Source organism: Mustela lutreola, chromosome 11 (assembly GCF_030435805.1).
Source record: "Mustela lutreola isolate mMusLut2 chromosome 11, mMusLut2.pri, whole genome shotgun sequence".
Lineage (NCBI taxonomy): Eukaryota > Metazoa > Chordata > Mammalia > Carnivora > Mustelidae > Mustela > Mustela lutreola.
The window spans coordinates 71,393,404-71,419,287 of record NC_081300.1 but is presented as its reverse complement, the minus strand read 5'-3'; the positions used below and the strand labels follow the sequence as shown (position 1 = coordinate 71,419,287).

The window sequence follows — 25,884 nt, the reverse complement described above, 5'->3', positions numbered from 1 at the left end:
CCAAACATAGCTTTTATATCCTCATTTCATTCCCTTTCTCTCTAATTAGTGAAATCTGGTTGCTCTTCTCTCAAAACAGATTACAAGGTTGGGGTGTTCTGTTTTTCCAGTATTTCAGAATTCTAATCCTTGCAGCACTGTGATGGCAGGAAGGATCGTGTGATTTAGAGCAGGCAGGCTCCAAGGAAATAGATCTGAAGGAAACGTACAGCACACACAATGCGGAGATTCTTTTGAATACAAACACTCAGATTCCTGTAAAAGATAGTGGGCTACCTCAGCTACTTCTAGCACAGGGCACTGACCCTGAATCTTGCAGGCCAGCCTGTCCTTACCTAGATTGGAGGACGCTCTCCCCTCTGCAGCCCGGTCCTTGAGATCCTCAGCAATGCCCAGCTGCTGCTCATGGTACTGCTTCGCCCGCTCCAGATCCTGCATGCACCTGGCAGCATGGCCCAGGCCAGCGTAGGCCCGCATCTCAATGGCCTTCTCCATTAATTCCTGTGCCAGCTCCAGCACATAGTTGTGGTAAGACATGGCCTTGTCAAAGTTCCTCCTGTAGTGATAGGCACTGCCCAGGTTGCTGTAGGCCCGGGCCTCTTCTCGCTTGTTCCCCAGGTCCTTGGCTATCTTCAGATGCTGCTCGTGGCACTGCACAGCGTTCTCAAAGTCACCCATGGCGATATACACAGCTCCCATGTTGCCGAGTTCTCGCGCCTCAGAAAGCTCATCTTTGGATTGCTTGGCGAGAAGAACACACTGTTTGTGACTGGCCAGTGCGTTGGGGTAGTCTCCGATGGCTGTGTACACGTGACCTAGACTGCTCAGGGCTGATGAAGCTGCCTGGAGAGAAAGGATAAGGCAGAGAAATGAAAGCACATCAGAAAATGCCTTTGGCTTGTTTTAGCAGATAAAATGTTCGAGGTTTGCCTGTAACCATCCAACTCAGTGTCTAATGGTGTTTCTATCAGTGGTCCACAGACCTGTGCAGTACTGAAAAAGAGACCATCCAAACAGCAAGTTTCTAGTAAAAGACAATGGTAATTTAATCAGTAACTTTCAATACCTAATCTGGCAGAACAGGCTGTGTTCCATATAACCTTCGTTTTAGTTTAAAGACTTATTGACATTTTTAGTATTATGCTATATCTCTGTTAATAGCCATTAACCTCTGCAGTATAAGAAAAGGTTGAAGAATGAAAATAAAATGTAAGCAAGGGGGGAAAAAAAAGAAAATGTTGAAGAAAACCCGAATTAATTACTACATATAATAGAGCATAGGAAATTCATGAGAAACCCATGCTTGGGTGTTTGCGCTCCTGGGCATTTCTCTAGATGTGTTTTCTCCCAAAGCAAATGGATAGATTAATGGTAATGGAGACGTTTAGAATGACAACTGATAATTCTGTGACTCCTGACACTGACTGGGTCAGTTTTGACAATGTCAGGTCCTGTTCTCCGATCTGTGTTCCCTCAGTGTGACATCATCCAGGCTGATTACTGTGGAGGGTTTAGATTTGGAAAACAATGGTTGGTTCCAGCGTACACCTCTTTGGAATGGGGTGGTCCCACTGGGCCTCACCACCCACTTTCAGGCCCACATTGGCTCTTCCAGCTTTTTTTTTCCCCTTAAGATTTTATTTACTTATGAGAGACAGCGAGAGAGCACATGCACACGCATGCTTGCACAAGGGGAGGGGCAGAGGGAGAGGGAGAAATGGACTCCCTGCTGAGCAGGGAACCCAACATGGGGCCTGATCCCAGGACTCTAGGATCATGGCCTGAACCTAAGGTAGAAGTTAACCTACTGAGCCACCTATGCGTCCTGGCTCTTCCAGCTTTACTCCTCTTGCCTAGAGGCTCTTCTGACCCTGGCCTCTGTGCAGAAAAAAAGCTATCTTCCTAGTCCCCTCACAGTGCTTGCTACACACACAGTGCTCCTGTAAAGAAAAGTATGTGAGCCTTTTTGTCTTAAAGGTTTTAATGAAAAGGACTGTTGGTATAGTGAACCAAACTGGGACTACAAAAATATCAAAAGGGTTACATGGGTTCTGGAATCTTCCACAAATGCATGTAGTCTTAGATTCTAGTCTAGTTTCTAACTTCTTTGTAGAGACATAAAGGGGACACTAGCTACCCTGGGCTTTTTCTGACCTCCTTTGGCATTTTGTTTTGTTAATTAAGTTTTTATAAAATTCCAGTTAGTTAATATACAGTGTAATATTAATTTCAGGTGTTGAATTTAGTGATTCAACACTTCCATACAATAGCAGGTACTCATTGCAAGTCCCCATCACCTGTTTAACCCATCCTCCACTCACCTGTTACAAGTCTACCTTTAACAACCTTCACACTAGCCTAAAGCTCTAGCCATGTATCACCTTTCTTCACCACGATCCCTTTTCCCAACAGGAGCACGTGATCATGGCAGAACAAAGGGTGTACTCTGTCACAATTAGGCAAGTGATTTTCACAAGGGCCTCCAGGCTAGGAAATAACAATGAGGGAAGGCTGTCCCACCTGGAGTAAGGGCATTTCTTTATGAGATGTGTTCTATGTCTGTGCACTTCAGAACACTTTCATTAATATTTTATAGATGTGAGTGATTTACTACCCTATTTCTTTGCGAAAGAGTAGTTCTTGATCAAAACTCTTTTTAAAATAAAATTTAAAAAAACTCTTTTTAAAATAAAAGGTTTTATTTATTTATTTGAGAGAGAGAGAAAGAGAGCGCGTGGCACAAGGACGGTGAGGAGTAGAGGGAGAGGGAGAAGAAGCCTCCTCCCCCCATCCGGAGCAAGGAGCCCAACGCAGGGCTCAATCCTAGGCCCTGAGATAATGACATAAACTAAAGGCAGCTGCTTAACTGACGGAGGCACCCAGGTACCCTGCATTTTCTTTTTTTAAGTAGGCTCCACGTCTGGTGGAGAGCTCATTGCAGGGCTTGAACTCATGACCCTGAGATCCAGACTCAAGCCCCAGTCAAGAAAGAGTCTGGCGCTTAACTGGCTGAACCACCCAGTGCCCCTTAAGTTGCTTTTATCATTTCACAGACATTTCAATAAAAAGATTGAGGAAAGCAGAGGAAACAGATACTTAGAAATTTACTTTTATGTTTTTTCTGAGTAGAGAAGGGCAGAAATGAGTCCATAAAATCCACAGTGTTGCAGCACTTTTGACTGAGGCAGAAGTAGCAATGATGTCATGGAAGAGCATGCCCCTTGGACGTGTATTGGTATCGGCTTGCCACTTCAGGAACCTCCTTGGGACCAGAGGTTAGAACTGTACATCGGTACACAAGGCTTTCTCCTGCTCACAACACTCCTCCCCAACAATCTCCTTTTCTTTCTTTGCTCTGGGCCCAGGGACCCCAACTCTTTCCCCCTGGCCCTCCCACCTTCCTCTCTGGGGTTCTCCCCCCATGGCTGGCTAAGTAGCAGGACATTGTCCACAAACCCCACCCACAAATCTATGCTGCACACAGATCTCTCACCATGGAGCTAGTATAACTTAGAATCAGGCACACAATTCAATACTGCACTGCCCTTTACCAGCTCTGGCGCCTTTTGAAACTTAACTTCCCTGAGCCTCGGTTTTCCAGACACACGTTTCCAGGTCCCAGCAGAGCACCAAGAATAGAGAGTTTTCAAACTCCAGCCTCTGTCAAATATACAAACCATAAATAATTCACTAGATAATTCCAAATTGTAGATCTGGTTGGAGGCAATGAGGCCTTGAACACCATGGGGGATGGATTCATAAGGCCTGGGGCAGGCATAGCACCCCAGCACTGCTCTTAGGGACTTCTGGTTTAAGGCAACTCAGAATGACAGCCATGGGATCTTCTACTTCCGTTCTTCATTTCTCTGAAAATGCCAGGAAGACACAGGAGCTCACGGGGCAGTTCTCTGAACATAAGGAAAGGGAGTGCTGGGGCATTTCCCCTCTGGGGTGCAGGAGAAAGAGGGAAGGACTACAGTATTCACTCTTCCCTGGCACCCTCCAGTTACTAGACAGTGCTGTCTCATTGCAACTCTTCATGGCAGGTGTCCTGGAAACTAGCTTCTCTAGACAATAGAATTTATGAAGCACACATCCCAGCCTCTGAAATTAGAGAGGCAGCTCTACATTAGAGATGTAATATAAGAATGGAACAGGATTTAGAGTCAGAAGCCTTGGCTGTACAGCCCTGATAGGTCAGTCTTCTTCTTCACCTGAGTTTCCTTTATATTTAAATGGTACTGATAAAGACAATGTACATACTTCCCAGGGCTGGAATGGGATCAAATGAAGCAGTGCATCTCAGTATCCTGCATAAACCACCAGGTTCCCAGAAAATGCATCACTAAGGTGTGGATGGATGTTTTATGACTGCAAGCTGGCTGGGCTAAGCTCTGTTACCTAGCAGAAGCTAGTAATGGCAACTGAACACATCAGTCATTATGACCGAACAACTATATTCCTATCAGTTGCCACAGGAAATGAAGTCCAGTGTTTTACAGCCCTTGGGCAAATAACATGTGATGTTATTTATCAGCTAAGTGAATTACAAATTAATCACTTGTCTTTGTTCCTGTTCCTGTAGAATAAGCTTAGATCTGAAACATGGGTTCAGGCTGTTAACGAGAATCTGAAGACCCACCATCTATGGGGAATCACAGGCCCCACCTCAAGCAGATGCTACGTTTGCCACTAAGGTTCACTGCTGCCTTTGTATATTAATCTCTCTGAGATTTTTGTGCTAGAATAGCAACAGCTGCTTCCCACAGTGGAAACATTTTGGAACATCTGTATTTGAATACTAAAATGCACACAAACAGTTATGCTAACAAACTATCTGGTTGGGATAAGACAATACTTTCCTCTTTTTACAAGATATAAATTACTCCAGTTCTTGCCAAAGCATGATATCCAGCTGCAGATTTAGTACACAGGAGTCATCACCCTTTGCTCTGTGACCTGAGTATTTGCAGAAGAACTGTATCTAACAAGTCAGCTTTATGCAACTAGAGAAGGACATTCACTCAGACTTTTTAAAACCACCTTTAAGGACTTGCAGTTTGAGACATAAAATAGAGAAAGTTTAAACTACTCAAACTATAACCACATTGATAACACTGCCATTAAAGATTAAATACTTAAATATGTGGTTCTTATCAGAGATAAGAGATAGAAAATTAGCATTAAAATGACAGATCTAAATAATTAGATATCTGTATATTTTCTGTATATTCAATATAACTACTGACTGATTAATTGTGGATGGTTTTTTAAAGGGGAAATATACCAGCTAGTACCAGAAGTTTGTTTTTTCTTCCAAATCCACATGCACCTTCTATTCCCTGCCAGTTCAGTGCCCTCACACTCAACATCCTGGGTTCACCACCTACAACCCAAGGGGCAGAGGGATGTAGAAGAATAGGGGCAGAATCTCAAATCAGGCATGCACAGGTTCAATCATGAACTGTGATACCACACAAGTAATGTGACATCTTTGAGCCTCAGTTTCCTCATCTGTAAATGGAAACTATTAATACCTTCCAATGTGGTGAGTCATAAAAAAAAAAATTAAAGATGTTGCAGAAAATGACCAGAAAATAGAACAAGAAGTTATGTCATCAGAACTAAAGAGACAACACAAAAGGCTTGCCCCACTGATGGGAGGATGTGTAATCACCTTCCTACATTGTATCATATTACTCATAGTATTTTTCTGCAAATGTAGGCATAAGAAAATTCACCCTTTACCCAGGAGCAGTCTAGAATCATTGGTATATCCAACACCTAACGTTGGGAAAAGCACTTGACTTCAAGTGGTCAAAGCTTACACAGTCATTGGAGTGTTTTGGGTCTGTTAGTTGGTTTCTTCATTTGTTCATTCATTCATGAAAAATCTCTAGACTGATGAAAACATAGTCAACTAATTTTTGACAAAAGAGCAAAGGTAATTCAATGCAGAAAAGACAGTTTTTTCAACAAAGGGTGCTAGAACTAGACACCCAAATGCAAAAAAAGTGAATCTAGACTCAGACCTTACATCTTTCAAACAAGTTGACTCGAAATGGATTGCAGACTGAAGTATGAAACACAGAACTATAAAACTCCTACAAATTAACATAAGAGAAAATCTAGGGCTTGGCAATGAATTTTTAGATATAAGACTACAGGCATGACCCATTAAAAAAATAGACACGATGAACTTTATTTAAATTAAAAACTGCTCTGCAAAAGATACTATTAAGAGAATGAAAAGACAAGCCACAGACTTGGAGAAAATATTTGCAAAACACATACCTGACAAAAGACTAGTATCCAAAATATGGAAAAAAAAAAAAAAACCTTAAAGCTCAACAACAACAAAAATCATCCAATTTTGAAATGGGCAGAAGATGTGAGCAGACACATCACCAGAGAAAATATGCTGATGGTAAATAAGCATATGAAAAGATGCTTCACATCATATGTTATCAGGGAATTGAAAATCAGAACAATGAAATAGCAATGCGCTCCTATTAGAATAACTAAAATCTAAAAAACTGACAATACCAAATGCTGACGAGGATGTGGAACAACAGGAGCTCATTTCTTGGTGGGGACACAAGATGGGACAGCCACTTTGGAAGACAGATGGGCAGTTTCCTGCAAAACTAAACATATTCTTACCATACAATGTGGCAACCATGCTCCCATGTATTTACTCTAATGAAATGAAAACTATGGTCCACACAAAAACCTACACATGAATTCATAATTGCCAAAAACTGCACGCAGCCAAGATGTTTTCCAATAGGTGAATGCTTAAGCCCTGGTACATCCTTACCGTGGAATACTATTTAGTGCTGAAAAGAAATGATGGAGCCACAAAGAGACATACAGAGACGTTTAACTGTACACTGCTAATGAAAAAGGCCCGCCTAAAAAGGCTATCTATTGTATCATCCCAACTATGGTCATTCTGTAAAAGTCAAAACTATGGAGAAGGCAAAAAAAGTCAGTGGTTGCAGGAAAAGGATAAATAAGTGGAGTACAGGGGATTCTTAGGACAGTGTAACTATTCTGCATGATACCTAAATAGTGGACACATGACATCATGCATTTGTCAAAACCCATGGGCTGCACATGACAGTGAACCCTAATGTAAACTATGTAAACTATGAGTTTCACCTAATAAGAGTATGTTGTTTTGTCAATTGTAACAAATGTATCACACTAACACAAGATGTTAACAGTGAGGGAAACTAAGTAGGAAACTAAGAGGGTGTGTGGCATCTCTCTGTAAATCTTCTGTATATTTTCTGTAAATCTAAAACTGCTCTTAAAAAATGCAGTCTATTAATTTAAAAGTAAATAAATTGGAGTTTTCCTCATTTGAGGAATAGGTATCTCTTAGAAATGGCAACAGCAAGAGCAAAGGCATGAAGGATGACGAGAAGCCATTCAGACCTGAGAGGAGGGGTAGTGGCAAGAGGGGAGTCTGAAAGGTGAGTTTGGGTAAGTTCTGTTTGTCCATCAATTTGTAAAATCTAAAGCATTTTCTTTTTAATTTAATTTTATTTGTATTTAAAAAAAATTTTTTTTAAAGGTTTTATTTATGTATCTGACAGAGATCACAAGTAGGCAGAGAGGCAGGCACAGAGAGAAGAAGGGAAGTAGGCTCCCGGCTGAGCAGAGAGCCGGATGGGGTGGCTCCATCCCAGGACTCCGGGATCATGACCTGAGCCAAAGGCAGAGGCTCAACCCACTGAGCCACCCAGGTGCCCCTAAAGCATTTTCCATGTATGTTGTTTCATTTGCTCCTTATAACAACCCTTCACACATGTGTCATTATTTTTATGTACATTTGTGAGATAACACTAGACTCCAAGTGATAAAGTGTCATGCCTGAAAGTCCACAATTAATAATAAAGCCAGGTTCACATCCACCTGTGTCAGGCCCTGGCTCTCCTGCGCATTTGACTACACAGAGTTTAGCCCCTGTTGAGGGAATTACAGACACCCAGGGGGCAATAGGGCCACTGGTTTAAGCAGGGGGCTGACCAGACCAGATCTGTACTTGCATCTATTTCCATGAAATAGATGAAAAGAAGCAAGATAAGTGGTACCAACAACACCACAATGCCTAACTAAAATAATGACTAGTTAGAATACAAAAAGACCTATTTTAATCACTAATTATATTTAATGTCCTCTTTGGGGCTGTTCACAACTGTTCTAGCTTCCCTCCTTCCAAGCAGGTAAGATGGCACATCCCTTCATGCATGAAGTCAGGGGTCAGTGACTGTTCTTTGGCTGATAAATGTAATCACATCCAGCTGGTGCGTTAGGAACCAGGGCACGCTTCACCACATTCTCTTTCCCTTGCCACACACTGCTTCACCAGAACTGAACTTGAAGTGACAATCGTGGCAATATGGCACAGAGCCCTTGCTGACCAGTAGTGAATATACAGTGGGCATAAGAAACAAATCTTTGTTGTTTTATGCCACTGAGATTTAGGGATTTACTGTTAGTGCAGCATAACCTGGCCTAGCCTTATCAATACAATATTCAGCTTTATTAATTACTAACTGTCATGCTCCAGTCATCATAGTTATAGTTAATGCTTCCTGATCATTCAATTATTTGAATTACCATGTTTCTGAATGATTAAATTTTAGGCATTTACCAATTACCACAGGATTATAGATGAAGAAGTTAAAAAAGTTTTTTTTGAAATTTTAGAAATTTTTATAGAAAAACAAAATTTGAGAAGAATTAGGTACTAAAATCAGAACTTAGCGAATCCTTAAAAAATTTCCTAACCCAGAGACAAACTGTCTATCTGGTAATACTTAATCCAAAGCGCAGGCCTATTAGGAGGGACTCTATAGCCACCCCCATATGAACCTATAGAAACAGAGGACTGAATCGTGTTCTGTGGGGTCTGTATACTTCCTACAGTCTGAAATGACTCACATTCTCTATTTAATGAGCATACTGTAGCTTGAAAATCTACCTTAACCAGCAGCTGAGCTGATAGAGTAAGTCTGTGTAAAAGTTAAATGACAGTCATAAACATCTGGAGTTACTCAAGTCACACAAAACCAACTGGACAAATAAAAGAAATTATTATCTATATTATTGAGGACACTGTCCATGATATCACCCAATGTCATCTTTATAAAGAGTAATAGAAAAATTTCTGTCAGATTTCAAAGCTTCTACCAAGCAGCTGCTATGGGTTTATCTAAAAAAACAGGGACGCCTGGGTGGCTCAGTTGGTTAAGCAGCTGCCTTCGGCTCAGGTCATGATCCCAGAGTCCTGGGATCGAGTCCCACATCGGGCTCCTTGCTCAGCAGGGAGCCTGCTTCTCCCTCTGCCTCTGCCTGCCATTCTGTCTGCCTGTGCTCACTCTCTCCCCCTCTCTCTCTCTGATTAAAAAAAAAAAAACAAAAAAACACAAAACCTCTGAATCTTAAAGTGGTCAGATTTACCTTTGTGTTCGGATTACCAGCTTACAGCTTGAGATGCAGAGCCTCTCTTTAACAGGCTGATAAAGTCAATAATACGTACACAGATTCTGCCCTGGCTTCAGCCTTATGCTATAACTCTAATGCTCTCATTACTCTGATTTCTTCCCTTTTTGGTTTTGTGTCTTACCCCCCAAAAAATTCTTCTTGTAGTAAAATAGAGGAAAGGACAAATCAACAAAACAATTAAATATTAAAGCTCTTGGTAGGGAGGAAGCGTCCCAAAATGGGATCTCTAAGAATTGTGAACTCATAGCCACAACCTAAAGAGACTTAAATACCACACTAAACAGGGAAGTTGTAATTATATGGTGTTTAGTATTCTTAAATCTTTTTTTGTGGTGTGCATGCCATTATTGGTGCTGGCTTTATTATAATCAATCTAACTAGTCTGTCCCAATGCCTAAAGCTAGAGTTGGAGGACTACTCTGAAGTTACTTCTGAAAAGGTAAAAGACTGATTTGTGTCTATCAGTCTATCTGAATTCTTTCTATTATATACTAACCCATGGTGGAAATAGTTGGTTTGAATCTATTACTCTGAGCTTAGAGAGCAGTTAGTGATCGTTATAGCTTCTCCACAGCAATCTGTCAGCCTTTTCTAATACTGTGGGGCCAGAGGAGCTTTCATAATAATTATTTTTATCAAAATTATATTAGGGTTGGAAGAATAACACAATGTCAGAAAGATCTATTACCTAGACCTAAGAGTTGCTATCACAGGTGATAAATTATTTATAATGCCCAGCATTAATGCAGCCATGTTTTCAAACCAAGAATTTGTAAATGTCCTTTGCAGATGCAAATTAACAGATTAATAAGGAAACAAGCTTTCTTGTCTGAGAAGCTGAGATGACAGATTAGCTATTAAGAGCAATTTATAGGTCATAAGATATGAAAGTTGGCAAGAAACACTACCTCAGCTGGCTCTATAAATAGTAAAACTGCATTTAGTTTCCCAGAGGTATCCTGTTAGACATTTTAATTATACCATAAAAACTGCCAGAATTTATAATGATTTCATTTTTTAAAAAACTTGATGCTCCATGTAAACTTAAGGCAATACAACAGGCATCCACGCTATGCGCTGGAACTGCCAAGTTGCAGCCAGTGAAGAGTGCCGGCCACTGCTGGCGAAGGACTGCAGGGGAAAGGTCAATGCTGAACGTCAGAGGGAAGGTATGTTAGCCCCCAACCTCTCTCTCAGGTTACGTAAGGATTCTCCTCCCTCCTTCACATCCAAACACCTTCCACGGCAGCCCCACGACGTCTACCTAGGATGATTTTTACAAACAACTGCCTCCCTTCTATGTAGCTCTTGGCCACAAAATGACAGCCATGTAAAAATCTTAGAGTCTTCATAGTCCTTTTAGGGAGCTGAATTTAACTGGGGGTAAATTCCCTCACTTACTTGAAATAATCAGCTCAGATCATTTTTTGGAAACTGATTTCCCATCCTCAGTTTCACCTACATCTGCAATTTTATTTGGAGGAGTGATAGATAACCTAATCTAAAATCAGCCTTTAAAGACATAATCCACTCAGGTCTCTTATGCAATGATTTGGCCTGAGTTTGGAGACATACTTTACCTTAATGCTGTTTTAGTCCAATCAAAACTCTTCTATTCTACTCTTGCCAGCCAACCTGACTTTTAGTAGGCTATAAAACATTGTTCTGTAGGGTGTTGGAATGTAGTCAATCACCCTTTGAAGACAGTACTTACACCAAATCATAAAATCTGGCTTTGCCTGGGTAGGATATAATGGAGAAACTGGAAGAAAGAGACAGAGAGAAAACACATATGTGTGCATTCACAAAAGCCACATGAGACATTTCTCAGAAGGAAGAACGCCCAGGAAAAGGATCGCTTATTTGCAGGGGCCAGCAGATAACAATTTAAGCAAGAAATCTTTAAACTGGGTGAAAAGGAGTTTCCAAGGGTCCTGGAAATATGTTAGAAAATGAAGAAACAACTAAGAACCTCCCTACCTACCAGGAAGGAGTATCAGTACAGCGTTCTCACTGTCAAGGATAGGTCCTCACGCAGGCTGAGACCTTCTCAAATGAATGTCTTCTAACTGTTCAAGAATAACTGCTCGGAATCTCAGCTCTCTGTACAACTGCTCCCTCCAGCAAATTCAACTTCTGCCCCTGTTGCATGATTCCAAGCTTGGATTTCAGAACAAGAGACAGAAGACTTTAGAGCTGGGAGAGGCCTTATAGATCACCTAATCCACCAGTTTTCAAACTTTGCTTAAACCAAATTACAAATACACATGATTTCTGTGATTTAAGTGTACTTGTTTAGGTTAACTTGGATTAGGGGGCACTCTTGTCCCTAAGTATTAAGAGAATCTCTGGCACCCTGAAGGATTCTTTAGAGCAGAATTTGAAGACCACTCATCAGTAGACCTCCTCAATGTCTTTTGATGTAGAAATTAAGGGCAAGAGACGTCAAGTACCTTGGCCAAAGACCAATCCACTAAAGAACCAGCAAGAGCAGGACTGGAGCCTACATCTCTAGGTCCCCACTAGTACCTCCTCACCATGCTTTGCCAGACTGCACCACACCAGCTCACAGTCTCCTCAGACTCAGGCTCACTGCCCTTCCTAAGTCCCCTTTACTCCTATGACTTCCATGATAAACAAAAGAAGCAAATGCTGTCACCATTTCTTCCAAACAGCCAAAAGTTCAGCATTACCCCTTTACCTGTCTTATGGCCCTCATATTCAGCAGCCCTCCCCAAGACCAGCTTTATTAAACTCCTGAAATTATAATCATATTACTTTTTATTTAATAATCTTTACCTAAATGCTGATTATTTATATACAAGATCCACTTAGAATTAATTTCTGACACTTTTATTTTAAATAATAAATATTCTCTTCAGAATTGTGTGGCAATGTTAACAGATGGGGTTTGTAAGTGTTATTAAATACATACTGCTCTTCTCTCTAAAATCCCAGCCAGTTATTCAGTGACAAACTCAACAGCAAACTTTATTTTTTCTTTAAAAATTTACTAATTTATTTGAAAGAGAGAGAGAGTGAGCAGGGATAGGGACAGAGGGAGAAGAAGAGGGAGAGAAGAAACCCCCCATCCCAGCGCTGCTGAGCGTGGAGCCCAGGTGGGGCTCTATCTCATGACCCGAAGATCATGACCCTAGCCAAAATCAAGAGTTGAACACTTAACCACTGAGCCACCCACCCCTCGACAGCAAACTTTAATTAAACTTTAGTAACTGAGGCACTGGGGTGGCTCAGCTGGTTAAGCCAACGGCTTTTGGTTTCAGCTCAGGTCATCATCTTGGGGTTGTGAGATCAAGCCCCATGTCAGGCTCTGTGCTGGACATGGAGCCTGCCTAGGATTCTCTCTCTTACTCTCCTTCTGCCCCCACCCTGCCCCAATTTTTTTAATTAAAAAAAAAAAAAAACTTTATTAACTTTCCTAACAGCTACTGATTCTGTCTCCTAAATAATAATGGACTTACCAATTCCAGGGTAATATAGTGATTAGAACTACCTAGGTTGGAATACTGACTCTGCTGGCTATGTTCCCTTAAGGAAGTTACTCTCTCTGCCCTTGTTTGCTTATCTATAAAGTTGGGGTAATGATATCTGTCTCATGGGACTGTCAGATGCATACATTAGAGCTTAGAATAGTGTCTGGCACATAACAAGTATTCAGTTACTGCTGGCTGTTATAGATGCTAAATACCAATAAAACTGAGTAAATTAAGTAATTTTAAAGTCATACATTTATATTCATTTAATCTATTTTGTACATTTATTTAAAATTTAAATGTACTAAATTAGTGCCTCCCTTCCCTCTCTTATTATATTAATTAAAAAAACCTGAAAATGTCATTTCCCTTTTGTTGCATTTGTCACTGTTCCTTTGGCACAAAAATTGTTTGGGCATGCAACCACATAACATTCCTTTTTGGGAATCCCCAAGGAAAGAAGACATTACACCAAGATCTAAAAAAGGAACACAGTACATTCCCTGAAGAAAACCAAAATTTTAATTAAGATCCTATCTTTTTTTTTTTAATATTAGCTTGCTATAAAAATACCCAAAGTGACATTAAATATAGGTTACACTGATAGATAAAATTTCTAATTATAAGTATAATCAAACTTTTCATCATGTTAGTTTTCATGTTTGTTTTTCAGTGGTATGCTTGTTTTGGATGAAAGTGAATACCAGAAATGTACTAAAGTTTCGAAGGAAATACGTTGTAAAGCAAAAAGAGTTGATTCATATATTTTCTACTTAAAGCAACAGGAAAAGATACAGGTGAAGGAAAAAGGAGCATAGCACAGGACAGGTTAGACTGGGGTTTCTGGAAGCCTAGAGTTGGCTTATTCATCTCTGTAACTTCACCGTCTAGCATAATACCTGGCATTCTACAAACACTTACAGAACTAAATTGACCGTCACGGGACTTTGGGTCTACACAAAGATTTAAAAGAAGAAAACTCTAGCCTTGAAGGTAAAGTCAGAATGAACAGGTGGCACCAGGACCTCTCAACCTCTAGCTCTGTGCGAGCAAAATCCTAGTTCATGAAAACTTTCCTGCTCAGTTGTCCCCTTGGTGTTTGTCTACACAATCGCTCATATTCGTCCTTGATTTTCTTCTACCTGCTACTCCTCATCCAATCAATCATATTCTTGTTAAGCCTTATGACGTCTAACTCCCTTCTACCTTTGCATTGTTTGCATGAGACATAAAGTGACTAAACAGGGGTCACTATTATTTTTGGTTATAATACTCTTTTCCTAAGAATAATTATAATGGTAGTCCAGATTAAAGACCAGAAAAGTTAGTAAAATTCAGGTTCTTTCTGGGTACCACTAAAGTCCTTCTTAGGAAAAAATAGATCATCATAGTAAGTATAACGGCTAATCATTGAGAGCCAAGCACACTACCTTTTGTCAAATTAAAGTTGCCATCAATTTAAGAAGCATCTTACAATATGAACCACAGATAAAAGGACAACAGTGTCACAATCAAACAATGCCAGTATGCTTACTTACTGATTTCAGAGATACTAAAATGTGAAAAAAAAATGTGCATCTTGGAGTTATGATAGATCAGTGAATTATGATATATCAGGTGATTTATTTACATTATCCCAAATCATCACCAGGACCTACAGGGTAGGAATTTTTACCTTCATTTTGCAGATGAGGAAAAAGACAACATTAAGCAGCTGGTTCAAAGTCAAATAACAAATAAACGGGAAGGCTGGGATTTAAATCTAGGCCTACCTGACTGCAAATGTGAGTATTCCCATCACATTGCATTTCCTCCAGAAATCCTAGACAAAAAAAAAAAATGAGGAAGAAGGCAAGGGCACTTGCTCTGAAAAGGACTCATTATTGCTGTTTACAATTAGGTGCTTAGAATAGCTTAGCAGGCAGGTGTTTCTAATTTGCAACATTTAATAAAAATGGCTATTGTCAAACCATATCACAAACTGGGTACAGACTCAGAATTTTATTAAGACTGAGGATGAAAAAACTGCAACAATTCTACTACACTGTAGTAGCACCTTACCATATTTTACTCCCTCTCTCCTAGATAGAAAAACTACCTTTAGAGTTTCAAGTTTGCCAACCCATTCATGAGTCTAAAAAGAGGTGGATTTTATTTGATTAATATTGTCCTCGAGATTATATATAAATTCTGAGATATAAAGTGAAAACTTTAGGGAATGTGCCAAGTCTAGGATGGGTTAATGTGTCTGGCATGCCTGAAAAATCCCAGAAAGCAGCTCCCAAGAGGATAGATTCTGATTCAGGTTTAAGTTTACTCCATTTAGGGATAGAGATGGTTTTCAACAGTGGTATTGAGCTTTGAGTTCAGGCAGGACCATTTAAATGAGCCTTAGTAATGTATGTATGCTGGAAGCTGAACATGAAGGAAGAATTAGCCCAACTCCTAGAATGGCAGCATCCCTCTGCAGAAGGTTCTATTCAAAGTCTTATGGTAGTAAGCAGAAACTGCTGGAAAGTGTGTCATTTTATGGAAACCTCAGAAGTTTTGCTCTGAAAAAAAAATTCTGGGATTAAGAGTGGATTGGTTTACCTTGCTTCTAGTGAATGCTGAAAGGGAGGTAACGATTGGGTCACTGTTAAAGAGAAAAAGCAGCAGGAGTGGGAGAAAGTAGAGTGGTGAGTGATGACACTTCTGATGCTGCCCCCTTCCACAGGGGGGTGGGATACACACTTTTCCTGCTCTGGCTTTTTCCCAAGAAAGTAGCAGCACATTTCCCCCATAATACATGTTGTATCATATCTGATTACATGGAATGTTTATTTCACTTAATTTTATGGCTCAGAAGAGGAAGAGGAAAGAAATAAGGAGAAAAGACGAGGATAAATAAAGTTTTGCTTCCAAGTTCTAAGATCCCTCTACTGGTAGTGACTCCACAGGTCAGTGCTTATGTACCTGGAACCTAAGAAAAACAGGCAGAAATGCTGAAAAGGAGTCATTAGGTGACAGTAAGGGTTAAGATAGATCTTTTACATACAGAAGGAGTACAAAATAAAAAATAGAAAGAAGTAAAAAAAAAAAAGACAACAGTAAAACATTAATCTATCACAAGTAATTTTTTGCTGATGTGAAAGTGTGATGACTTGAGTTTAATTTAAAAGAAACACAGAAACTTGATTTGCATTTGATGAGTTGTCAAAAAAGAGAACTTTGATTTTTTTTTTTTTTTTAAGATTCTATTCATTTATTTGACAGACAGAGATCACAAGTAGGCAGAGAGGCAGGCAGAGAGAGAGGAGGAAGCAGGCTCCTCGCTGAGTCCCAATATGGGGCTCGATCCCAGGACCCCAGGATCATGACCCGAGCTGAATGGAGAGGCTTTAAGCCACTGATTTTTTTTTTAACTTAATTTTTACTGTAATGAAATTAAACTTGTTGAACCGGTGACAAAAGGCAGAGGCCACTATCCACAGCCTCACTCTAGGTTCCAGTCGGGGATCTGCCAGTCTTTCAGGGCAGAATCCAGATGTGCCCAAGTGTGAGTTACATTTCCCCCTGGGATGCTTCCTCCAGTGTCTCCTCTCTAACAAGATAAATAGTGGTCCTCACACTTCTCATGGGTGCCATCAGAGGCAAAACTGGAGTAGTGCATTAAACATGCGGTGGGCACTTGAGAGCAATGTGGTGATTAAGTCAGCTGGGGGCATCAAGGATGTGCTTCAGGGGGCTGGTAATAAGAGGCTGGGAGATATATTCATCATTGGATACTTAATAAAATCCTTTGCATAACAATGCCCACTGGGAATTCTAAGTAACTCGAGCATACTGTGAATAACAGCTGCATTCAAAGGAGATGGGCCTCACCACAATGGCAGAATATCTAGATAGGCACTGTCGGCACTGATCTTCCAGAAACCTCAAGAACAAATGGTTTGCAAAACTAACAGAGAATAGCTCAAATGTATTTGTTTGCTCGTTCACTCAACAAATACTGGAGTGCTCACTATGTCCTAGTCCCTGGGACTAGAAAGATAAATGAGACATGACATCTGCTGTAGAGTCACTCACAGCTTCAGAGACAGACAGGAAAACAGTAAGTGCAGTAGACCTCTGGTGCCTGGGGCAAATGAAAACCCCATCTTTCTCAACTTCTGGTCAGAAACCCCAGTAAAACAATAGTGAAAAAAAAATTTTTTTTTCAAAAGCTGTAAGCCCAGAAAAACAAAAAGACTGAGAAAGATGCCAGCAGATGAGAGATATCCACCAAATTTTGGGAGATGGAAAGCAGATGGATGAATGGTAACTGACTTAGTAGGACAGGAAGAGCGGAAACCAAACGGCTTGCAAGGAGGGGTGCCAAGTCCAGCTGCAGAATGCTGGAAAGGAGCAGGAATTGAGGCGCTAAGGCTTCTGAAGTTCAGGAGAAGGGATTCGGAGCTGAGGCCGAGGATGGGATAGGAGCTTAGAGAAGAAGCAATTATAGCCTAGATCTGCTTCCCCAATCTGGCAGAAGATGGAAGCCTACTTTCTCTGCAGAGATTTCGAGATGAAGATAAAACTGAAACACTACACTGACACACAGGGAGATCAGTGAAAGTCTGTATTCTGAATGGCGAGAGTCTCCTCACAGGGCACCCCTCTCCATATTACAAGCACCTTTCCTCTGCTGTTTCACCTAGGTTGGCAGCTTCATGTATATATTCTGGCAGCAGACTATAAATTTCTGAGGAAATTGGTCCAAAGGAAAGATGTGCACATGTAAACACGAGGGGATTCCCCCACCCACCCATGAACCCAAAAGCACCCCCTCCCAGTCTTTTCAACCTGCTTGAAATCTTTCTGTGCACAAGACCCATCCAAGCATACAGAGGCTCTAATCGGTTTTTAGTGCCTCACTCCTCTTATGAGCAGTCAGCCAAAGATTACTAGACATTTGAGGAAATCTCTCATTTGAAAGTCAGTGACCAAAATGAACAAACAAACAAAGTGCTCAAGAGAGAACAGATGCAATGAAAGGATGGGGGGAAAAAATTCCAAAAAATTATAAAGTCTTCAGGGACATCAAATAACAGCCTGCAGCCATGAACCTTTGGAACACCACACAAAAAGAATAAGAGGACAAGAGATAATTGTTCAGTATTTTAAATAACAGCAGAAAACAGCACATGAAGTAGAACAAATTGAAGAGGAATATTACTTCAGGAAACACGATTTTAAAGACCAGTTAAATAGAAAAGAGAAAGAACAACAAAAGACAGATTAGAGGATCAACCTGAGAAGCCTAACATCTGACTAATAAAAGTTCTAGCTGTAGAGAACAAAGAAAATGGAGAGGAATAAATTATAAAATTTTTAAGACAATTTCCCTGAAATTAAGCACATGAGATTCCAGACAATGAAGAAAGGCCCACTATGAATTTTCAGGATAATAGGCAAAAAAAACCCACACATAGAAAAAAATCAATCAAACAAACAAAAACCCCGAAATATTCCAGAGAGAAGGATCTGCTAATACACAAATAATTAGGAATCAGTAGCATTTGGCTTCTCAATGGCAATTGAAAGTTAAAAGACTTGGATCAAATGGATCAAATACAGTCAAAACTCTGGGAGGATAGCATTTCAATCTAGAATTCTATTTCTAGCCAAATTATCCATCAAAGTAGAAAGCAAAAGTAAAGAGTTTTAAGATATTTAAGGTCCTAAAAACTTTCCGGATCACGGGTCTTTTCTTAAGGAACTAATGAGGATGTGTTCCAGCAACATATGGGTGTGAACCGAAAATGAAGATGCAATTCAGGAAACAAAGGCTACAAGACAGGAAAGAGGCTAAGGAATTCTCAAGATCACAGGGAGGGAAGTCTCGGAATGGCATCCATGAAGGGCCCCACAGAACAACTAATCAAGCTTGGAGCAGGACACAAAAGACTGCAAGGAGGATTTCTCTAGAAAAATAAAAGGTACAGATTATTTGATATGTTTGGCACTCTAGAAAGGAGTTTTATAGTTCAGTTAAAAATATTTCTGCTAATGACTGGCACACAGAAAAGCAAACACAACTATAGCAACCACAAAAACTAAAGTAATTAATTCTAATTTTGCTATACAGAAAGATCACTGGGGTGGTGTGAAGATGAACTGTGGCAGAGGCATGACTGCAGGCAAGGAAGACAGAAGCTGAGTGACAAAGTCTGGAGGAAGCTATAAGGGCCTGAACAGAGAAACAGTAGAGGGGACAAAGACAGGGCCAACTTAAGGGAAGGTAACTTCTCATACAAGCTCCATCTGTAACCCAAGAAGCTAAGGAGAAAGAAGTTAAGAAGCTAAAGGCAAAGGGAAATTTTTGAAAGAAAGAAAGTCATCATATTCACAGTTAATTAACTAGTGGAGTACTCAGTTTTGCTATTCTCATTAAGAAGCCTAATAGTTTTAAAAGAACTCAACAAGTCTAATTATTATTAGACCACTGTGCTGGTCCCTTTAATAAGCAAAAGAATTAGAAAAGTATTGTTATTCCCCATTTTATAGACAAGGCACAGAGAGGTGGAGTAATGTACCCATGGTCACACGGCAGAAGAGTGTTAAGAGATTCAAACCCAAGCCAGCTGTGTCTACAACCTATTCTCTTAACTGCCATGCTTACTCTAATAACCACTTAAAATATTAATTATCACCTAGGATAGAAGTACTCTGTGCCAGACACTAATCTAAACATTTTACATATATTACCACATTTAATCTTCAGAACAATCCTATGAGATAGATACTATTATCCTCCCCATTTCACAGGTGAAAGAAGAAGTGACTTGACCAAGGCCATTCGGTTAGTAAGTCACGGTGCTAGGATGCAAGAATGAGCTGTGCTGTAGTATGCTGTCCCAGGTATTGCTGGACCACATCGCTTCTCTGAAGTTATCTTGATTCCTCAAAATCTCTTTCTTTTCCTATATCCAATGATGGGCAAGTCCTTACTGAATCTACCTCTGAGATGTGTCTAATGTAGAACATGGGGGACAGCAAACATGTTTTATTTGGTTCACATAGAGTTGCTGTTTTGTTTGTTTGTTTTAATTAGGCAATCTCATATACAAGTTCAGGTTTACAACTTTCCTATGAACAACAAAAAAAAACACATGTGACAACATCAACCCATATTCTCATATAGGAAAAACCACCTAACTGAATAGTGGCTATCTGGGTCAGACAGTGTCTGTATGCATTTTCAAGTTCCTCATAGACTCCACCATTCCCCACATCTAAACACACTTCATTCATTTGCAGCACTGCGTGGCTCCTTTGGGCACCTGCTTTTTGAGACCCCTGTTCTTACCTTAGGCCCTTTCCACTCTGGGCCTTTGTCTCTCAAGTGCATTTGCTTTAACAGCTTCCTGACAGGTCCTAGCCTCTACCCTCTCCATACCACTCTCTTCATTTCCCTAAAGCATAGCTCTGAGTATGCCATCCCTGTGCTTAAAAACCTTTGATGACTTCCCAATGCATACTAATCCAATCCCTAGGCTTGGCAAGTAATGATTTTCACAATGTGATTCAACCTTCTTTTTTACTATTATCTCCCTCCTTACAACCCAGACCTCCTGGCATATTTGTTGTTCTCTAAACATCCACATCATTTCCTGCTTCAAGGCCATGGTTCATATTTCTGTTAAATTTTTAATCATAAGAAACATATTTAAATGCAAGTTTATCTTTTCAAATCATACTAAAGGCTTCTTTAAAAATCCTGCTTATAAGATCAATGGAGAAATAAAGGATTATCAAGAAAATGGAGATGTAACAATTGCTTAAAAAATGCAGTTCTTCAAAATAAATAAGATAGATTAAAAAAGTTAAACACACATACACAAAAAAAGAACACAAAACCCTAGAAGAAAATTTAGGTGATTACTTAATCTCTGACTGGGGAAGGACTTTCTAAGTCTAAAAACAATAGAAAGCCCAAGGAATAAAGTCAAAAGATATGATTGCATAAAAAAAATTTAAATTCTGTTATGTCCAAAACATGGCAAACATCACAAAGGAAATTAAATGACAAAAAAAAAAAAATCTGCCATAAATAAAGAATTAAAGAACATATAATTCACCAACAGAATGTAAAAAACCAAACATGGAAAAATTCTTTGTTAGTAATCAAGGGAACACAAAAGAAAATAAGATTCGCCTTCAACTTTCTAATAGCAAAGTGTAAAAAAATTATTAAAATGAAATTCACTGGGGCGCCTGGGTGGCTCAGTGGGTTAAAGCCTCTGCCTTGGGCTCAGGTCATGATCCCAGGGTCCTGGGATCAAGCCCCACATCGGGCTCTCTGCTCAGCAGGGAGCCTGCTTCCTCCTCTCTCTCTCTCTCTCTGCCTGCCTCTCTGCCTACTCGTGATCTCTATCTGTCAAAAAAAAAAAAAAAACAAAAACAAAAAACCAAAAAACACAAAAACGAAATTCACTGCGTCAGTGAGAATGGAGTGAGGTAGGTACTCTCATGTACTACTAGGAAGAATACAGACTGGTGAGACTTTCTGAAAAACAATTTAACAGAACAAATCAAAAGTCCTGAAAATGTCCTTTGATGCAGTAATTTTACTTCTAGTCTCAAAACCAGGAGTTTCCGATTTTGGCACTGTTGATACTTGGGGCTGGATAATTCTTTGTTGTAGGGGACTATCCCATGCCTTGTAGGATGTTTAGAAGCACCCATGACCTCTACCCACTGGATGCCAGAATGCCAGTAGTTTCTCCCCCTAACCACCCCCTCCACTGCCACTGCACCAACTTGTGACAACCAAACACATCACCAGACATTGCCAAATGTCCTCTGGGGGTGTGGGGATGGGGTGGTAAACAGAGCTTTCCCAGTTGAGAACCACTGTTCTATACAAACAAAATAATGAAAAAGTTGGTTGAAGATTTTTATAGGTAAATTGTAACAACATTATAAGAAAAAATTATAAACATGTTAAATGCTCAGTAATAACAGAATGGTGAAATAAATGATGGCAACCATATTTTGTGAGGAACCATACAGTAATTTCACATGCTATTTTCAAAACATTCACTGAAACAAAAAAAAATTTTCTATTAATTAGAATAACACTAGCTGCTGTAATGAACACCAAAGTTTTCCTAACTTAGCACAAAGGAAGTTTATTTCTTGTGCATGAATTGGTCCAAAGTGATGCCAGATGGGTGGAGGCAAAATGAGGTGGAGGTGGGGCTCTGTCCCACACGGGCCTTTTGAAACCCTGGCTGCCAGCAGTTCTGCCTTCCTCGCCACTATAGCTTCCAAAGCTACCCATACTGTTAATGTCTATCTAGCAGCTGGATGATCATGGCTGGGAAATAGGAAAAATCAATTCCATTCACGTTCTATTGTCTAGAACTGGGTCACAGGAGACCACCAACTGAATAGGAGGCTGGGATATGTAACCTAGTCATGGGTGCAGAAAAAAGAGAAAACATATTTGGTAAACCAATAGTTCAGTCTCTGTCCAAGTCATGATATAATGTTAAATGAACAGAATGGATTAACACATTGTATTAGTATTGTTTATTAGTATTAATACATTGTATTCAGTATTTATACTGAAATTGCAATCTGTTTCTTTCTTTTCACATATTCCCAGATAAAAGAGTAATACCTCGCAACCCAGCAATTCTACTTCTGAATATATTCTCTAGAGAAATACACACAAAGAAATCAGTGCAAAGATAAGACAATCGCAAATCGCGTAAATGATTGTATAGGAGACTGATCAAATACACTATGGCAAACCCGTAGTACAGAATACTATCCATAAAAGAAAGACGGAAGAACTAGATGAACCAAGTTGGAGATTTCTCTAAGGCATACTGTTAAGAGCAAGGAGCAAAAAAAACAATAAAATGATGCCACTTACATTTAAAAAGGATAACACAAAATTGTATGTGTTCATTGAACATTGCACACGTGTTCTTCCAGGTCTGGAAGAAAGTTTCTCAACAGTGGCACTACTGACATTTAGGATGAGATAGCTCTCTGTTGGGTAGGGGTGGAAGGGGCACCTGTCCTAGGCCTTGGAGGGTGTTTAGCTGCATCTCTGGCCTTTATGTACTAGGTACCAGTAACAACCCCCACCCAACAGCCCACCCTGAGGAAGGTAAGCACAGAATGGACAGAAGTTAATCTGGGAGGATGAGGGGGAGGGATGGGGCAGGAACAAAAGACAAGTTCATTTTCCCTGTAATGTTTTAAAATTTACTAAAAAAATCTATCTATGTATATCCATATACTTTAAGTCAGAAATAAAAATATTAATAGTAATTATCTTTGAGTCATAAAACCATGGTTGACATTTGTTGTTTCTGTAAAATTTATTTATAAATACTAATCTAGAAAAAAAAATTTTTTTTAAAGATTTTATTTATTTATTTGACAGAGAGAGAAATCACAAGTAGGCGGAGAGTCAGGCAGAGAGAGAGAGAAGCAGGCTCCCGCTGAGCAAAGAGCCCGATGCTGGGCTCGATCCCAGGACACTGAGATCATGACCTGAGCCAAAGGCAGCGGCTTAATCCACTGAGCCACCCAGGCGCCCCTAATCTAGAAAATTTTTAAAGAAGCTTTTTTTTTTGAAGAAAAAGACAAAAACTGAAAATAAATATGAAATGTTAACAGTGCTTGCAGATGGAAAATGAGATGACACATCATTTTTGTCTGTCTTTTTGATCATTGCTTTCTAAATTTTCTACAGCAGTATGCACTAATTTACAATTCAAAAAAAGTTTGCTTTTTAAAAGAATCCTAGTCTTATTAACTCTGAATTAAAAAGAACAGTCCCGAAAGAATAAATTAGGACCAAATGGGTCAGAGACACTGTTGGTACCTGGCTCTTCACAAGGGAGTTCAACTTTCTACCATAGAGATCACACCCAGGGTTGGAAACTAACAATTCTGAGCTGGGTTTAGAATTGCAGGGCAAGGAAGACAGCTCCTCTGAGAACTTCTGAGCCACAGGAGGGCAGTTAGGGCCCAGAATGGGGAACAAACGAACCAGTAATGCAGTCTTGAGCACTGCCATCTCCAACTAGCAATTAAGGAGCAATATAAACAGAGTGGCTGGTTAGAAGGCTGGAAATGGCCTAGGGCCACCACTAGGTAGGAGAAAGATTAAAAACTCTGCTGAGATAAGCAGCTCATAATAGGTTCTCAGAGACTTGCTCTACTTGATCTACAAGTAGAAAAGTTAGGTTATGCATTACTATATAAATAAGTAATGTTTTTATTTTTAAAAACACGATTACAGTTTTTGAGGAAAATCTCTATCTTCTGGCTTAATGGTTATGAAGGAAAAACAGTACTTCTTTCAGCATCCACAATATGCCAGGCAGTTTATGTACCTTGGCTTACTTGCAACTCACAGCACACCAGGCTTGGATGGTATTCTCTCATTTCAAAGGCTGGAAAACCAAGTGTCAGCCAGGTCCTTCAATCAAGAGCACACAGTGAGAGAAGTACAGGAGCAGCATGTGATCGCTCTCAAAATCCATTCATTCCAACAACCAAACCAGTACTTCTGAGTACCTATTACCTGTGAGCTAGGCTGCGAAAATAACAAGGACCACAAAAAACTCTGCTTTCATTGAGTGTAAGGCTGGCAAGAGCACAGGTGTAAACAGGAAGTTACAAGACAGAGTTTGATGAAGACCGGGGAAATGCAGGAGATGAAGTGAAGAAGGCAAGAGGTAACTTTGGGTAAGGATCAGCAAAGGCTGCCTAGAAACTGAAATTTAAAATGAAGCCTGGGCCAACAAGATATGTGAGAAGATGCTCAACACCATGAATCATCAGGGAAATGAAAACCAAAAGCTCAGTGAGATACCAATTCATACCTGTTAGAATGGCTATTGTCAAAGAGAGAGAGAGAGAGAAATAACAAGTGTGGGCAAGGATAGAGAGCTAAGGGGAAGCCGGTACACTGTTGATGGGAAAGTAAACTGGTACAGCCAATGCAGAAAACAGTATAGAGGTTCCTCAAAAAACTAAAAACTAGACCTACCTTATGATCCAGTAATTCCATTCTGGGTTTCATTTGGAGAAAATGAAACACTATCTCAAAAAGAAAGATACATGCACTGCTATTTTCAATCTCAAGTGTTATTTTCAATAGCTAAGATATGGAAACAACCTACATGTCCATCAAGAGAGGAATGGATTAAAAAAATTATGCTACACACACACATAGAGAGGAATACTATTCAGCCATTAAAAAGAAGGAAATCTTGTCATTTGCAACAAATGAATGGACCCTGAAGGCATTATGCTAGGTTAAATAAGTCAGAAAGAGAAAGACAAATAATGTATGATCTCAACTTATCTGTGGAATCTTTAAAAAAAAAAAAAAAAGCTCCTAGATACAGAGAACAGGCTGGTGGGTGCCAGAAGCGGGGAAGAGGATGGTGGAGAGGCAAAATGGGCAAGGAGGTCAAAAGGTACAAACTTCCAGTCATAAAATAAATAAGTCATGGGGATATAATGTACAACATGGTGACTATAGTTAATAACACTGTACTGTACATTTGAAAGGTACTAGGAGAATAGATGATCTAAAAAGTTCTCATCATAAGAAAAAAAATTTGTAACTGTGTGTGATGAGGGTTGTTAACTAGACTTATTGTGGTGAGCATTTCACAATATTTAAATTATTATGTTGTATACATGAAACCAACATTATATGTCAGTTATACTTCAATTTTATTTATTATTTTTATTTACTAATTTTTTTAGAGAGAGAGAGAAAATTTTTTTAAAAGATTTTATTTGACAGAGAATGAGAGTGGGGGGGAGCAGAGGGAGAGCATCTTAAGCAGATCCCATGCCCAGCAGA

At 39.8% G+C, this 25,884-nt stretch overlaps 1 protein-coding gene across 8 annotated transcripts in view; it reads right to left on the bottom strand.

Annotated features, from left to right (window-relative positions):
• Positions 1-25,884, bottom strand: part of TTC28 (tetratricopeptide repeat domain 28) — a 646,079-nt gene that overhangs the window by 179,927 nt on the left and 440,268 nt on the right. For 7 of the 8 annotated variants that reach the window (XM_059139718.1, XM_059139719.1, XM_059139722.1 and 4 more), the window contains one exon: positions 336-843. In XM_059139718.1, the coding sequence (XP_058995701.1) occupies positions 336-843 (508 nt within the window). Of the gene's footprint in view, positions 1-335; positions 844-14,785; positions 14,836-25,884 lie in introns of all 8 variants that reach the window. The other variant, XM_059139726.1, reaches the window with a different exon arrangement.